The following is a 16,986-nucleotide window of genomic DNA, read 5'->3' as shown; positions in this document are numbered from 1 at the left end:
TGACGAAAATCGTTTCGACAGAGTCTCGGAAACAGGCAGGACAAACCTGAATCGTAACCACGGGCCCGAGAAGGAAACCGGTATTTTTGGTGGGCATGCCTTATTATCATACGCGCCTTTTGCTTTTTCATTCTTTCGCGGTGGCGCGATTTCTTCTTTTTCTTTCTCCCTTCGTGTTCTTTTCTTTCCTTCGTTTCTTTTCTTTTCTTCCTTTTTGCTTTATTCTTATTCATTCTCGGCACGTCGAATAAAAACACGCGTCGTAATACGTTAATGCGTTTATTAGGGTACTATAGGCGGCAATTAGACGATCCGCGATATTATAAAAGCGTAAAGAGTGTCGTCGCGCGCCTTTACAAATGGAATTTTACGATGAACTGAAGTTTATAGTCGGAGAATCCTCTTCCTGCTTATAACGATTCCAATTTATTGCGATTGAAGCACTCGTGATATCGCGGCTAAATGGGCCTACTAATTTCCTATAAGGTTTTATAGGACGTGGTCAGCACCGTTTTGTTAATTAATTTTCGTCTTAACCAGATATGTTCGCCATGGACTCGAAACTATCATTAAATAACAAACGAGCTCGATGGTATATATCACTTAAGTTTCTCGTTTCTATTCCTATTGATGTTACTTCTGTACATTAGTAACATTTTCTCTAATGAAACTATTTTCCACGATCCTACTTATCTCTAACATAGAAATAATTGAAAGAATGAAAAAGAAAGAAAAAACGGGCAATCTGAGAATATAAATGTAAACCAGATATTCGTAAAAAATCTAAGCTTTCACTGATTGCGAATTATCGTGCTACCCATTTATAAAAGGGCAGATTAAATAAAAAGAATCGATGAAATTCAAAGAGATAAGATATAGATACAGTATAAGTAGATTAAGATAATATTGTAGTACCACAAAATCCCATTTATTCGCAGGCTATAATATTATGATGGAGCTAGAATCGCAGCATGATATAAAACTAAAAAGTTTAACAACATTTAAAATAAAAATCTTCGTTAACATTTAATACAAATTTTCATGAAGAAAAATATACATATACCTGCTATTTTCGCTAGGTACACCTGTAACGTATTCTATATATGAATTTCCGAAATTATACTACTCGTTTCTAAAATTATTTTTAATTGTCAATTTCTTAAATGTCGCTCCATCCACCTAACAAATTTTCCGGCCAAATATAACATTCGTCTCGACCTGTGTAACATCATCCCGTAGCGTATACGAGTTCACGCTGGAAGACACGTGCTCGACCGAACCAGGAAACGCGGTCGCGGAGCCACGGTGTGTACACAATGAATGAATCTCTTCCTTTAAATAGCGTTAATGTTTATCCATGATGCAACTAGGCGCGCGTCGCAGTCGCGCACGCTCGTAATAAGTTATTCAATTCCGGCTATTATTAATCTTGTCGAGGAATACCGTTCTCGTGTAAACAGCGCGCGTGCCGTGCGTCGTCGTGCGATAATAGTCGCGATCCTGCTACGCGACACTGTTAAACGACCATCTTCAGTTTCCTTCGCGCGAAACTCATCTACCAACTTCTTGCGTACGCATCCTTCTGCATTTCTCATCTCCCCCCCCCTCCGTTTTTTCATATGTACAATAGTTTCATATTCACTTCATGTATATGCATCGATCAATGAATTAATCGTCCGCATCGTAGTTATTGCGGAATAAATTCTGAGAACCGCACAAATGCATCGCGAAGTGTTTTTTGGAGAGGTTCACTGCGCCAATGTTTAATGTTTGCTTATTATAATACGACTAAAACGCCACATTGAATAAATTAATAAATTGCCATATTTTATTAAAATTGCTTTTTTTTAATATGAATAAATGTCATATCTCACGTATCCTCTTATTATGAAAAGGTTGAGAAACATTGATTTAGAGTATATCGAAGTCGAGATACTGAGAAGAGAAATTAGAGAACCGGGAACTGAAAAAGACTGATGAAACTTCGCGTGCAAGTACAGCGAGTCGTCAACCATAACACCCATTTTTGTTGCTACGATAACGCGATTTTGAAGGTTCAAATCACCTGCTCGAAGAACATGCAAAATTTCGAAAAAACGGAAAGTGGCGAATCTGGACTCTCTGAATTTATACCAAGCCGCTTTATTGAAATTTAAGCGACACTTGTCATATAAAACACATTTCTATTCGTGAAAAGCGATAAAATCAGGAAAAGATGCTGCGAGATTCCAAAGATCGGCGCTTGAGATCGGTGGATGATCGAGTTGATGGCCTGAACGTCCATAAATCCGGAGCAATCGGGAATATCATGTCCGTATGTGACCTCAGTGAGGAAAGATACGATCCCTAGAGAGAAGATCGACCGACGATATACCGAGGAGTTGCGCGTCGTGCGAACGTAGCCGAGCTTATCTTGTTATCAGCGTTGATTGGATCACGCGATTACGCTGCTAGCTCGCGTCTACGCGTGGATTAGCGGCTGTGCAACACGGCTCGCGTTACTCGCGACGTCTCATTCGAATTTTCGCTACGATCCGCGACGATTGCAAGGATTCCACGGCGCGTGGACCGTCTCTGTGTATGTATGGCTCGATCTGCGGCGGCGGAAATGTTTGTTCACGCGATATCGCAACGCGCTTATCGCGGTACGCGAATGTTGAACATGTTTGTCGACGCACTCTGGCCCCGATGATAAGTCTGTTGACCGACTGCCTCTCGATATAGGTGAGAACGATGTGTGAATTCGTTTATCGTTGCGCATGTATAGGGCTAATTGTTGGAGAGTTCGTGAACTCTTTCTTTGCAGTAAAATATGTAGTAAGTACACATCGGAGGAAGGAGTGAAATATTTCTTGATATTGCCACTGAGAGATTAGAATCGAGGAGCTTTCTGGGAAAGCAGTTCATACGACAAAATCGAATACGTATCGAGCAAAATGCGTCGAAAGCTTTAATCCCAATTTTGTAATATCAACTACGTTTGCATTGATAATTATGATAGCTTTTAAACGACGTTGTCTTTTTTACTTGCGAAATGAAGACAAATTTCGTAACAATCCAACTCTGATTAATATTTTTTTAAGATCTTTTTTCAGAGAGCTTATGAACTATCTTTCTAGTATCGGATATCTAGAAAAAAAATATGACTTTTCAACTTTTTGTAGGAAATAGATGTTAATAATCATGTTATGCGTGTACAAATCTTTCAGACACTACCCTGTAAAAGGGTTAAAACAGGTGATGTTATTTTTCACTGGTAGAAAAAGGACTTCATTCCACCGCCAATTTAGATATGGCAAATTACTTATTCCAAATTGATCAAATATCACGTGTCTGTTGCGTGACACATTGTGTGACAACGCGAATCAAAGGACCCACGTGGTCAGCACGTGTCGCAGGTCAGGGACCGGATCTTTCGGCCTCCATCGAAAGCGGAAACCGTTCGAGGCAACTCGTGCTTATCGATCCTAACGAGAAGTCGACCGCGACGATCGAGATTCTACCGTATCGACAAGAAACTACGAGAGTCCCCTTTCTTTTCTCGATCAACAGGAACTTTGTTCTCATTCGTTTGAACTAACTCAGGCAACTTGGAATCCTAAACCGTGTTTGATAAAAGACGGTTTATCGTGAAACGCGGAAACTTAACTTTATAATTTATAATACGAAATGTAATTGCATATGTACTTGACACGTATTATTCTTCTACGCTTATTACTTCACGTAATAAAGATGTAAATAAAGTAAGCTGGACAACCTGTCTTGTTAGGATATAAAAAGAAATTTTCGTAACCTGAAACGACATATACACAAAAATATATACTTGTGTAATTTAAAGAAATAGTTCACCGTAGTGCTAAGAATTTTCCAATTTTCTGTAATCCAGGTAGGAGAAGATATACCGACGGGACAATATTAACCATATTCTTAGAATTTCCTTTCCTAACTACTGTTAAAAAATAAAACTCTGTAACATAAATCGACTGAGAAGAATTTGCAATTATATAAATAAAAAAAAAGAATAAATAAATCCTGAATATACTAAATGCATCTGACCTATGAACAATAGCACCCGTTCAAAAACTACAGCGTATCGTAGTCAACGAATAAAAATACAACGAGTAACCGAAAAAAAGGAAAAAGAAAAAGGGGACACGATAGAATATCGAGAACGCTCGGCGTCGATACATCGAATTTATGTTTCGCTATAAAATTTTTCAAAGTCCCGGCCATCTCGCGCACTATCCCATAGTCACGTTAAGCAAGATCAAACATATTTTCTCTCGGATCCTATCTCCGTTTCTTTCCCCCTGTCTGGCCCCGATTTTCTAGGAAAGCCTGGTTTTTAAGGGAAATTTGTTTAACCGTTTATAAAAGACGTAGGTGCAAGCACCACCGCGGGGTGTAGTTGGCCGAATCCATGGGGATGGGGCCCTCTCTTCTTGGGCAACCTCTTCGAATGCAAGAAGTCCGGCAGGTAGGCTCGTTAGCGAGCAGGTAGGTAGGTAGAGGCGAGTCAGGGTAGGTGTATAATGCTGACTGTAGTCGGTGTGTCTGTATTCATGTACCGGGTGTTCTGTCAGTTTCCGTCACAATGGAATCTCATCTTGATCCGAGAAGGGAGCTTAGAACCGTGAGGCTGATGTTTGACTTGGAAATAGTATATGTTTTGTGTAGACAGATCGGTGCACTGGGTCTCGGTTTACTTTATTTGTTTGTTTTATCGAAATATTCGGAGAGAGTAGAATATTCTGGTCTTGGGTTGCTTTTATATTTATACCGTCGAATAACGGATACGCGATTGCTTTCTACGCTGTCGTATCGCGTGGCATATTATGCCAATATATCGTACTTTATAGTAATTCAATTGCATTGTACGCCCAGGGTTATTGAAATCGAAATTAATATTCTTGAACGTAATAGAGTCGAATAAGACAGGAATTTCGCAATTTCCTGGAGCGTGTTAGAAAACCCATGGCGAGTCTATTTCGAGCGGATTCCTGGTAAGAACGTTAAATCATGGATCGTCCAGGCTCCCTCTCCCTTCGTTCGGTAACAGGCCGATAGAGGATGACCGCCAATAATCCCGCGTCTCCTCTTATATTACAGCGGAAGTTGGCGTCGCCCTTTTAGGCTATCTATATCCTCGAATATTACGCCGACACCCGGTATACGGTGCAGAGCGTAAGAAATGGGTGGGTTAACTCCAAGAGGAGGCGAAGTAAGAAGAGAAAAGGAAGCAGACTGAAAGGGCGAGCGAGATTCGTGCGAGCGAACGAACGAGCGGGATAGTGGAGGAGGCGAGGAGAATCGAACAGAGATAGAGAGGCAGGCGTGAAGAGGATGGTAGGAGAGAAAGAGAGAGGAGAGAGAACTCGCTTGGGTGCCATGTGCATTGGTGAGCGGATACACACCGTCGCGTCGTAAGGTTCGGAGGGAAGGTATTCGGGCAAGTTCAGGGTGATGCAGCTCCTTTCCTCTCTCCCTTCTTCCCATTCTCCTCCTCTCTTTTTCTCGCGCGTTCGTTCACTCACTAATTCTCTATCGCGCGCATATATTCGCCTCTCGTTCTGGTACACGGTTACTCTAACCCACTCTCAATTTCTGTCCTCCTCCTCTCTTTCTCTTCCTGACTAACCGACTCTTCTGTCAATTTCTGGCCCTCTCTCTCGTACTCTCAAGCCCTTTCTCTCTCGTCTCGTTTCCTCTCTTCTCGCGTGTACACGCGTGTGTAACCGTATACAAGCGCATGTGTACGCACGTGTATAAAGAGCATGTGTCTGTATGCGACCCGCGCGAACCCACCTCCTCCTCTGCCCTTTCCGCCTCTCAGCTCCGCGGCCGGTATCAGGGCTGCTCGTTTCGTCTCGTTTCGTTTCGTTTTTCGTCTCTGAGGATAAGCCTACGGTACGCTCGAGGCGATCTAGGCGCCCAACCGCCTACACGCGAACTCGTCAATTACTTCGCACAACGAGACACATCGTTTATGGTTCTCCCCTCGGTCCTTCTCGCTCCCGCCGCCTTTCTCCCTCCCTCTGGTTCACACGTTCGCGCTCTGTCTCACCCTCCTTCTCACGTTCGTTCACGCTTTCTCTCGTTCTGTCGCGCGCGCGACCGGCTTGCATACGATATTTGCAGCGAGGTGCAATCCGGAGGCGGAGGCAGTTTCCAAGTAGCGACAAAGTGTATATCGCGGTGGCGCGCGAGCGCTCTTTTCCGACCACGGAGAACGGTTGTGTCTCCCAACCGGCGGAAAATCCTCCCAACCTCGAGGAAATCGTGAACCTGCTTCGTACCACTTGTGACGTGATTATTCCAGTTTTCTCGCTTTTATTTTCTCTCTTTCTCTCTGTGATCGTAGATTATTGGGTGTGTTATTATTACGCGCAAATTGCTCCATTAATAGGGCGAAGTATACAGTGTGTTAGACTAGAGTATAGGAAAGCAGTAACGTGGTTAAAAGTCATTGCCATTTATCTGCATGTAGCGTAGCGTGAACAATCAGGCTACGCCTTCTATCAGAGTTCAGCAATAAGGCGGCGAAGAACGAGAGATAATGTTCTACGCACGCATCGTATAAAGCTTTACGCTATCTTGCTAAAGTAAATATTATTCTTACATGAAAGTAGTCGACTGTGTGAACTGTGTAACGCAAAATCTAATTGTCGAGAATGTGCATTTGTTACTGCGATATGAATGTATATTATGCTTCATTTATTTAATCACCTTCATAAACATACGAATTTACGTAAACGTCTAATAAAATCTATAGTCATAGAGCGTCAGTTCATTAATATTCTTAACTCATGAATTATTGAATGCAAAGCTGTTTAACAGATTAAATCACGATTTTCTAATCTCGTTTTACTAAGATTAGAACTGAACAGTTTCCTTTACTACGATGCAAACTTTTATTTCACGATATACGTACTAGGAATTTTCTGAACATGTAAATTTAAGAAATTCAGAATCGGAATAATGTAAGGCACCGGATATTTGACAACGGTTCGTGCAACTCTTCAATATTTGTCTTTAGTCGCAACGTCGACGCAGATAACGCGACTCGCGGAATTTCCTCTCGCTCGACGCTCTTTCGTAACTCATGGACAAGCCCGATGACGATTTTCTCCCACGATAACCGTCCGATTTCGACGACAGCCCGCGCGGCGCGGCGCGTCACGTCGCGCGATAATACACCGTATAAATATACTTAGTCATTGTTATGTCCAACGAGCCGTGCCTGATAATTAGCGGTAGTTAGGCTGTTGCACCGAACGAGCAACGAGCCAAGCAATCCGACGAATCTGCGTAATCGCTAGTCGAGATAACGCCCGGAAGATTTGTCAAGTCAATGTCCCGCGCATGCAACAGTCACGCGAATCTGAGAAAGCTGCAACGAGTTGATGAAAGTCGTATACAGGATGATTCTCAAAGCAGAGATCTCGAACGAGGAAGCCGTTGATCGAACATTGTTTCAACATCAAACACGATACTATTGGGTTGGTAACTAAGTGATTGCGGAATTTGTCATTAGCTGGTATTGACAAAATCTGCAATCACTTAGTTACCAACCCAATACCTATGTTTTGTACACGTGACTCTATTAAAGTCGTTTATATGGAACGATCGGTCGAAACAATTATTATAATCTTTAAAATTATATATAATTTGTATTAATTTCAAAAAAAAACTTCAACGTTTAGATTTCTAAATCACTATTACATATTACGAATTGATTGATTTGCTACTATTTTACTACTCTGACAGTTCTAGTAATTTGCACCGTCAGTTGGAAGTTTATAAAAACAAGTCCGCAAAACTTGGAAAAATGTTTAGTATGAATGTATTATAATAGAAGAATTTTTACTCTGATATTCTTAATGCTGATTTCGAATGAGTGATGGAATTAAAAGCGATAGCAAACTTTTGGTCGATAATGTGCAAACAATGCAAGCGAAATGAAATTTTTCATAGGAAATTTCGAGCATTTACATTGAAATAACTGCGAGCAAGAAATAAAATAAAGCATTTAAAAATTCCGCTGGCAGAAATGAATTAAAAATGCAACGTTTCGCGCTGTTTCGATCACGTTGTTACACGACACAAACCCGTCGTGTGAAATGTAATTAAAGAATGGCATAAAATTCGGCAGAAATAATGCTGATAAAATATCCGTGTATATATTAAAGTAGACATTGCCTGTTGCGCAGAAACGTCGATTTGTAATTTTAATTTCAAAGGAGGACGAAAAAGAAGAAGAGGCGGAGAGAGAATAATAAAAAGCCTCGGAGAATCCTACTACCGAAAAGCAGCCAATCTTCGTATTGATATTGAGATGTTTGCATTAAAATTCCGTGTAACCTGTATATCGTGCCCGTTTTGTGGTATTTTTATTTGTGTATAATAATTTTCAAGTCATAGTTATCGCGTCGATCCGCGCACCGTCGAAAGACGCAATTTTAAACGCGTTCGTGCATTTCGAAATTAGCGGAGGATCGGTAGCACGCACCGGCGACGCGTCGAGAATGAGAAAGGCGAAGAATAGCGCGAAACGAAAGAGGATGGGAGAAGAAAGAGCACAACATTCTTCTTTACATTTACTGCTATTATACTGATACACATCGTTAGTGTACCTCAAGCCTGGCTCACGCGACCTTACCAAATTATAGCCAAAAATGTGGATCTTCCAATTGTTCTTCGTTAAAAGAGAAAAACGAAAGAAAGGAATGAAATAACGAGGAAAAAATTGTAAACAGGTTGTAGTCCTTGTTACACAAACCTAAGTAAATTCAATAGAAGAAACGAGACACGAGTGGCGCATATTTCGAGAAATATCCTTTGATATAAACCAAGACAAGTTCAACGGCCGATCCTTTGTAGAGCAAAACGCGTCTTAACGAGCGTACAAAAATACTCGCAGACCTTCGGCGGAGGAAAGATCGTACGAGTGTACAACGACGTTTAATGAATGGGGAAAAAATATCTGACGCATCACGCACCATTCAGTAGCGTGAACATCCTGTAGGAAAACTAGTTTCAGTGAGCGTAAGAAAAGAAAGCAAAAATGAAAAGGAGAAAGGGAAAATAAAGGAGTAAAAAGGAAGGAGAACACGAAAGAAGGAAGGGGTCCAGAGTGAAGTAATTGATGCCAAGATTAATCCCACCTCGGCCTCCTCTAGCCTTCCTCGAAGCACCATAATTAACCACTTAAGCGATTACGACGGATCCCGACGTAATATTTTGCACGTTCCCCCCTACGTTCCACGTCCGTCCATCGCGGGTGCAACGAATTCTGATCCGGCCGCGTTATTTGCACGTAATTGTACGTCACAGAAAGTGATTTTCGTGTCGTGCCACAAGGCTCGCCGCGCGTCGCTACCGTTCAGACAAGATAAATTACAATAATTTAACACTCCACGGATTCGTTTACACTCGTACGCGACCAACTCTCATTTTCTCTCTTTGTCCGTGCATGGATCTTCGACCACTTTGTTAAGGGGAAAATAAACAGGTATAGTTTTTATGACGACAACAAGTACACGAGGTTTAAAACAATTAGGGTTATCTTTTTAAGAATGTGAAATATATAGGTTCGAACGTTAAGGAAGGAAAAGCCCATGTAACCTCTACTTAACGATCGGAAAAGACGTATTTGCTTAACGTTTGATGTATCACGTATTTCATCGAGCGATAAATTCAATCTGTGCTTTTATTGCAACAATTTATACACCGTTCCAAGTAATTAGACTTTATTACTCGGTAGGGCAACCGCGGCGTGTAAATCAGCACGCGATTAAAATATTATTACGTTCTACGAGAAGAGGCACAATCTCTCTTTTTCTTTCCAAAGCAATATCCGATTTGACAGCGAGTAATTTTCGCGAAAACTATCGCCACGTCGATACATCGGGGCAGTTCAAACCGCCGCCACAATAAATTATCTTTCTTCGGTACAACTGCATTCGCCTGGCGTATAACAAACAAACGATTAACAAGATCTACGATAACTCGTCTTAAAGTGACAAGTGACCATCGATAAAGCAGCGATCAATATAATCGCAGTCTCCTTCGATTACCTCTTATCGCGTCAAGATTATCTGAAACCTCGAACGTCTCCCCGAGCAAATTCAATCGAGGGAAAAGGAAAAACTATTTCTTCTAATCATTTGTAATCAACTTGATTTGTCGAGTAATCGAGTTTATAAGAGAATGAAAATTGTACTTGAAAACGTACTTACGAAAATTTAACTTGTACGTACGACTTGAATTTTAGCGGCGTCATTTAATAACTATGAAATGGCAATAACAAATGAAAAAACTCGACATAATTTTAAACGAGATGAGAATTGTATCTTTTCCTTGTACGAACGATTTGATTGTAACTATCGAAAGAACACGACGCTCTCTGCAAAAGCAGAAATATTAGAAAAAGAAAAATTTAAAATATTCAACGACGCGCTTCTTCTAAATCCTTTGATCGCACACTCTAGGTGTCCAGCTTGGATATTAGAGGTAAGTCGTTGGAATCACAGTAACTCGTTAAAGTGTTTTGGCAACACGGTGACAGCGTGTACGGCGTCACACGACATCGATTTGTCAGTGACAAAGTCCAGCCGGGAGGAGGACAGTACCGAGAGAGAGAGAGAGAGAGAGAGAGAGTATGTATGCGTGTCTATGAGAGAAGAGAGAGAGAGAGGGAGATTCTGGCGCGTTTCATTGTATATACCCGTTGCGCTAACGAGTTACAATTTGTTTCAAACCTGTCGCGAGAATAATAGCGTTCCGTAAACTTCGGTCAATTTCCCCCGGCAAATTGGGATTAACTTTGCCCGCGGTTTCTCGCCGAAAACCCTTTTCGCTTTTAACCAACGCCAATTCGATTTCGCTCATCCTCCGGCCCCACCCTTTACCCCTCGTGTTCGCCTGCCGATTACTTTCTGTTCTTGCGATTACTCTTCCCTCTGGCCGTGTGATGTAACGCGAAATTCGAACAACAAAGAGTGGAGAATATTGTACGTGATAATAAAAGAAACATCAAAAAGTAAAATACTAAAAAATTATCTACTCTATATGATTAAAAGATTCTACATATCGCTTTGAAACTCAAGAAAATGTTTTTCCATCTTTTTTCTTTTTCTCTTTTTCTTCTACTCGTTGAATTATACATGTTTCAACATACCGTGAAAAATTAAACGATATTACACAGGTCATTTTGACTAAGGAAGGGTGTACATTGTGGTTACATAGAATTGTAGACGATGAAAGGTTTGACTATGACGGCATGTGAAGAATTTTATGTACATTTCGATTTATTTATCGTAGCTATAGTCGTCGTGATAGTACCCACCGATAGGAAATGTCAACAATTACACGAGGTTTCAAGATCTGAAGTATTTATTTGCAGTTCAATTTAATCGTATTAATATTTGCTATTCTAGTAGCTTTAAAGCTTGAAATACGCATAAATTGCGGCTAACATCCTTTGTTCCTAACTTGTGAAAATTTCCTTCATTTATTCTTCCTTAAAATATTATACACAGCCAAAGAATCGTAACAGTCGAGAGATAAAATAAGAATTTCGATTCCGCATTTCTAGAGAAACAAATTTCTACAAATCATAGACAGTGTATCAAAACTAAACCTACCGAGAGTTTCGATAATTATTCTGGACGAGCGAAAATGACGAAGAAGAGGATCGGGAGACGACAAAGTTTCAAGCGTGTCGGAACGTTCTCCCGAGAGTTTCAAACCAAAGGGGAACAAAAGAGAGCGTTGTGTCTGAAATTGGTCGATAAATGGCTTCGAAATTTTCAGTGCGCGATACGAAGCGAGAGCACACGATGTTTATTGCCGTTTCCGCGAACCCGAACGTCATCTTACTTGAAAGCAGCGGAAAGAAAACAGTATCGTATGCCCTTGTAAAAACAGCAACAGAACCGCGGGCTCGAGTTACTCTTTCTTGGAAACGATCGACCTCCGACAAAAAAACCGCACGTTATCACACGAAATTTTTACGTTTGGGTAATTCGCTAGGTACAAGAGTAAGTTCGAAAAAACAACGCAACTCCCTGCCATAAAAACTATGAATGAAAGGACAACGCGCAAGGTTAGAATACATCGACAGATAAAGAAACTTGAGAAACCCACTCGCAAGATTCATTCATGCGTTTCTACGCACGTGTCATGTATGTAATTCGGAACATCCATCCAAGAAACTACATATTTTATTCTCTTTATGGATAAAGTCACGTCCATTTAATCTGTCGGCTGAATTCTTTTCTTAACGCTGCGCTGTTCCTCATGTATGTACCAAATATTTTCAGATTACTGTCGAAGTATAACGCGACGCATGTACGTGTATCGCGAGAAATTAATGCCGCTTTGAAAGAGTATAAATTATGGACAAAGTATTATTAATATCTCCAACACTTCGTTCCAAAATGTTTACTATTTTTTTATATTTGCACGGACTGTGAAAACCGTATTCGTAGAATTTAATTTTTTATATATTTCTCTGTTATTACTACTATTCTACTATTCATGACAATAAACGATAATCGAAATAAAATTTATGAAACCTCAACGCTTATGTCTTTGTACGGATCTTGGCTGTTTATTGAAAAATCGCGTTAGAGTTTAGGTGTCACGAAATTTCTCGCGTCGAACGCGTGCAGATGATGCATGCGTGCGCGTTGTTTCCGCTGGGAGCGCGCCAAAACGGAAATGAGAAATACGCGCGCGTTTTCGTTTTTAGTCAACCGGCCACAATAAACGATAATACGTAGCAGGCTCGTTAATCTCGTTCAACGATCGGAACACGACTAGATTGTTAATCGTCTAGCTAGAGTTTAGAGAAACGGCGCGGCAAGAATGCTCCTCCGACAATTTCAGCCGTCTATTACGGCGGCGGGACCAGACTAAAGGCGTCTAAATTATCATTAGGACGTAAAAGCGATTTGCCACAAGTAGATTACGTTACCAGATCGTAAGATAACCACCTACAATGACGTTAATTTATATGAATCAGGGCCCTGCCCCTGCGACACGCATAAAATATCATAACGCGTTATCAGATTTCATAGGCGAGTGAAACTGGGCGCGATAAACGTCCGACGGGACGAATAACGTCCGACGACATTCGACCGTGTCGTATTGTCGATCAATCTTCCTTTGTTTCTAATTCGTTCTTCGTGACTTCGTGACAATTCTCCATTTTTGTACATGCAACATGTGTACGCAACGATTTGATAGCTTAAATTACATGTTAAATTGTACGGCGTTATATGTACGTATATAATATAGCGAATGTATTAATCCAGTAAATTTCATTCATTTACAGTCCAACGTATACATATACTAATTTAAAGTAAATTACAGCATTTACAATGAGATTTAAACGTTTGTTAGTAGAAACAGAATATATAGATTTATTAGAAATAATAGTCACTTTATATTTGCCAACTATATTTCTGTCTCTGTTTCACATTGACTAAATTTTCTTAACCAAATTGACGACTCGATCAAATCGCGACTAAAAGTCAGTGCGCATATTCTCTAGACTTTTCTCTCACCATGGCATGTGCGCTTTGTAATCTCCTACTTCTCTAAAAACGAGTAGCTGCGTTTATCCTAAACTTCGGTCGTTAAAAGATACACGGAAAACGCTTAGTCACGATACAATTTAAAAAGTTATCATAGCGTTCTTGTATCACGATCCGGTATCTCGTATCGCTAAATATTTATCTGATACTAGCGCGAGACAATTGTAACGGAAGGGGAAGATCATCGGTATAGTTCCTTAGCGTAGACAACAAGAAAGAAAGATACAATAAATAAGACTCACCGAAAACGGGGCTGAGGTCGGATCTCGCTGACGTCTTGCCCGTCGTCGCGTAACTTCCACCGGCGAGCGAGCCCTTTTCCTGTAAACACACGCATGCACTTAATGGCGACGTCCTTATGCTGTCACGATCGAGTGGGTGGATCAAAGAAGAAGATACGTTGCACACGACGATCAAACAGAAAGAGAGAGAGAGAGAGAGAGAAAGAGAGGGAGAGAAGAATGACACGTTGTGTTATGCACAGGTAAAACTCTATCGTAACGACAACACGATATCTGTTGTACGATAAAGTAGAAGAAAAAAAGAGGGAGAATTTTTTAATCTCATCGACACGCACCTCAGACTCCGTGAGGTCGATGAGGGAACTTTTCTCCTCCGTGAGGTTCTCGGAGGACCTCTTCTCGTCCTCGCCCTCATCCTTGAAGACCTTGACCTCGTCTTCGCTGCCGAGATCGTCGCCGCCGCCGCTGCTGCTCACGTGCGGCATTATTGCTGGCCGAGCGACGGCCACCGTCTTTCCTGTCTTCGTCGTTCGGCGACTTAACACAAGAGGTGTGTCCGCCTCGAGTAGCGGACCAAGGAGAGGTTAGGCAGCCGATACGGCCGACGCGGGAGTTTCGAAAGCCGGTCCTCGACGTGCCGGCTGCGAATCGTTCAACACACGACGTTCAGAATAGCACACTAAGCGACGAGCGAACAACAAGCGGAAACAAAACTCGACGAGAAGACGGTGGTCCGAGAGAGGAGAAGACGACGCACAGCGACAGGCAGATTCTTCTCTCTTCTCAACAAGGCTGCTACAATCCGTCGGAACGGGGCTGCGCTGCCTCTCTTTCTATCACGGACTGCGTGCTCCTCTGTCACGCGCGCACGAGACTACGCGACGAAAGAACGCCACCGACGCGACAGACACTTCCTCCCTTCGGTACTTCTCTGTGTCACTAGTGCCGCACAACAACGAACAATACGATGCGAATGACGCAAGGACGACAGCACAGAGCACACAGAGAACGGTTCACCGTCACCGTCACCTTAGCCTCCACCACCGTCGCCACCGTCGTCGACGGAGGAGGTTAGGCTTCTATATATTTGAACGCACACTTTTCTTTTCTTTTGCTTGATTTCTGCTTTCCTTTTTTCCCCTTCGACGTGAGGGGCACAAAACGAGAACGTAGCACCGTAAGTATAAAAAAAAAGAACGCCGCCGTGAGACGAGATCGGAACACGACTAAAAACGCACCACCAGTCAAAACACAAAGACGCGAGGATAGGGTAGTAATCTCGATGAAACGAATATCACCGATGATCATCGACGAGACACGCAAAAGAGAGAGAAAGAGATGTATATCACCGTGAACGACAAACGCGGGCCGACAACGAGCCGAAGGTTTAACGGCCGACGCGCGTTTACTCGCGTATTAACCGAAACGTAATCTCGGCGAAGATACGAGGACCGCGTGGGAAGGCCGGCGCACACAAGGGAGGAGAGAAGGAGGTGCGATATACACACGGCCGGTGGAAACGAGGGGACAAGGAAGAGGTAACGATGGAACGTGTGTGATGTAGGTTGAGTCGTGTGTAGAGTGGTCCCTGGACCCCGTGGTGTGTGTCGTATTTAGCGCGCGCGCTGCCAGCAACTTTCCGTGCGTTGTCGTCGTGTACGTATACGTGTTGTAGGTTTTTCCTCTCTTTTTCTTTCGTTTATTGCGTGCACCAGGCGCATAGTCCGCGCGCCACGTATCCGCACGATGGTGGCCACGATGCTTTAGCGAGCGCGCGATCCTGCTGCTGCTCTTGCTTCGATTCCGTATGCAGGTAAGTACGAAGAACACGCGCGACGACGAGTACGGCACCACGACGACGGTGACGACGTTGCTGCTGTTCTTGCTGTTGTTGTTGACGGTGCACGCGCCGGACGGCCATCGTGCCCGTGGTTAGGTCCCGAGGTGCGTGTTTGCGTATCTCGCCCCGACTCCGATGGCTCGATGTGCTCTGCCTGGATGCTCGGTGCCGACTGCCGGTCACAGTGAGCTCGGGCGGGCGGCTCTCCCACGCGACGACCAATCACGACGCCGGATTCACCGCCGCGGCTTCCCTCACCGACGCGCCACCTCACCCCCACCCTCACCCCCCGCGAGGCCACGACCGGCCAGTCATGGCAGGCAAGGCGGCGAACCGACTCCACCCGAACTCACTCGAATTTACCCGAACTCCTAGTACCGTCTTCGTCGTGGTCGTCGTCGTCTTCGTGATCGTCGTCTTCGTGATCGTCGTCGTCGTCGCCGTCGCTGTCGTCGCCGCCGCCACCATCGTCGCTGCTACCGCCACAGCCACCGCCACCGTCACCGCCACCGCCACCGCCACCGCCACCGCCACCGCCACCGCCACCACCGCCGCCACGGCTGTTGCTGCCACCGCCACCACCACCGCTGCTGCTGCTGCTCCCACCGCCAGTGCCACCACCGCCACCACCGCTACCGTAACTCCTGCGTGCCGTTTTCGTCGTGCGAGAGGACCAGCTACGATCCTCCTATCTCCCCACCTACCACACGCAAAGACTTATATTCTAACAAACAATAAGCAAAACGTTTATCTTCTATTAAGTTCCACTTAAGGCCGTCCGATTTGTCGTCGAGCTTTTTTCTCCTATTCGTACTATGCCATTTCTTTTCACCGACGGGTAGTTTGCGGTTGTTTTTTAGTGGACATACAATCCGTTGGTTTCCTCTTTTATTTAATTATTAAAGTTTTATTATCGACTATGTAGACACGAATTCCGATCTTATCTACGAAGAATTTCTTGTTGCTTAATTAATCTGGAAGAAAAAGAAACGCACATTGATATGCCGCATGAGCCAGTACTACCAACTTTGAAAACCATAATTTATTATAATTGAAGACGTACATAAGCGAGTTTCCGATACTGTCGATGGTGAATGACTTTACGCGAGGTGCAAATTCTCCTATGTTATTCGTTCTACCTAGGAATCTTTCCTCCGGACGGGGAAACTCGTTTGTGAATTTTTCTTCGATCCCGGTTGCGCGTTTCAAAGTCAACCCTATAAATTATGCGTCCTGTTAAAGTAACCTTTTTATTCTGTTCGGTGACGCCTCTTTCTCCTTTCTTTCTCTTTAGAGGCGAGCG

At 43.1% G+C, this 16,986-nt stretch overlaps 1 protein-coding gene across 1 annotated transcript in view; it reads right to left on the bottom strand.

Annotated features, from left to right (window-relative positions):
• Positions 1-16,098, bottom strand: part of LOC100643645 (protein pangolin, isoforms A/H/I/S) — a 282,005-nt gene extending 265,907 nt beyond the window's left edge. The window contains exons 1-2 of the mRNA XM_020862693.2: positions 14,179-16,098; positions 13,844-13,922 (exon numbers count right to left, since the gene is read on the bottom strand). Of these exons, the coding sequence (XP_020718352.1) occupies positions 13,844-13,922; positions 14,179-14,328 (229 nt within the window). The 5' untranslated portion in view covers positions 14,329-16,098. The remainder of the gene's footprint in view (positions 1-13,843; positions 13,923-14,178) is intronic.
• Positions 16,099-16,986: the final 888 nt, after the last annotated feature.

The sequence above is a fragment of the Bombus terrestris genome, chromosome 4 (genome assembly GCF_910591885.1).
Source record: "Bombus terrestris chromosome 4, iyBomTerr1.2, whole genome shotgun sequence".
Lineage (NCBI taxonomy): Eukaryota > Metazoa > Arthropoda > Insecta > Hymenoptera > Apidae > Bombus > Bombus terrestris.
This window is presented reverse-complemented; position numbering and strand designations above follow the sequence as displayed.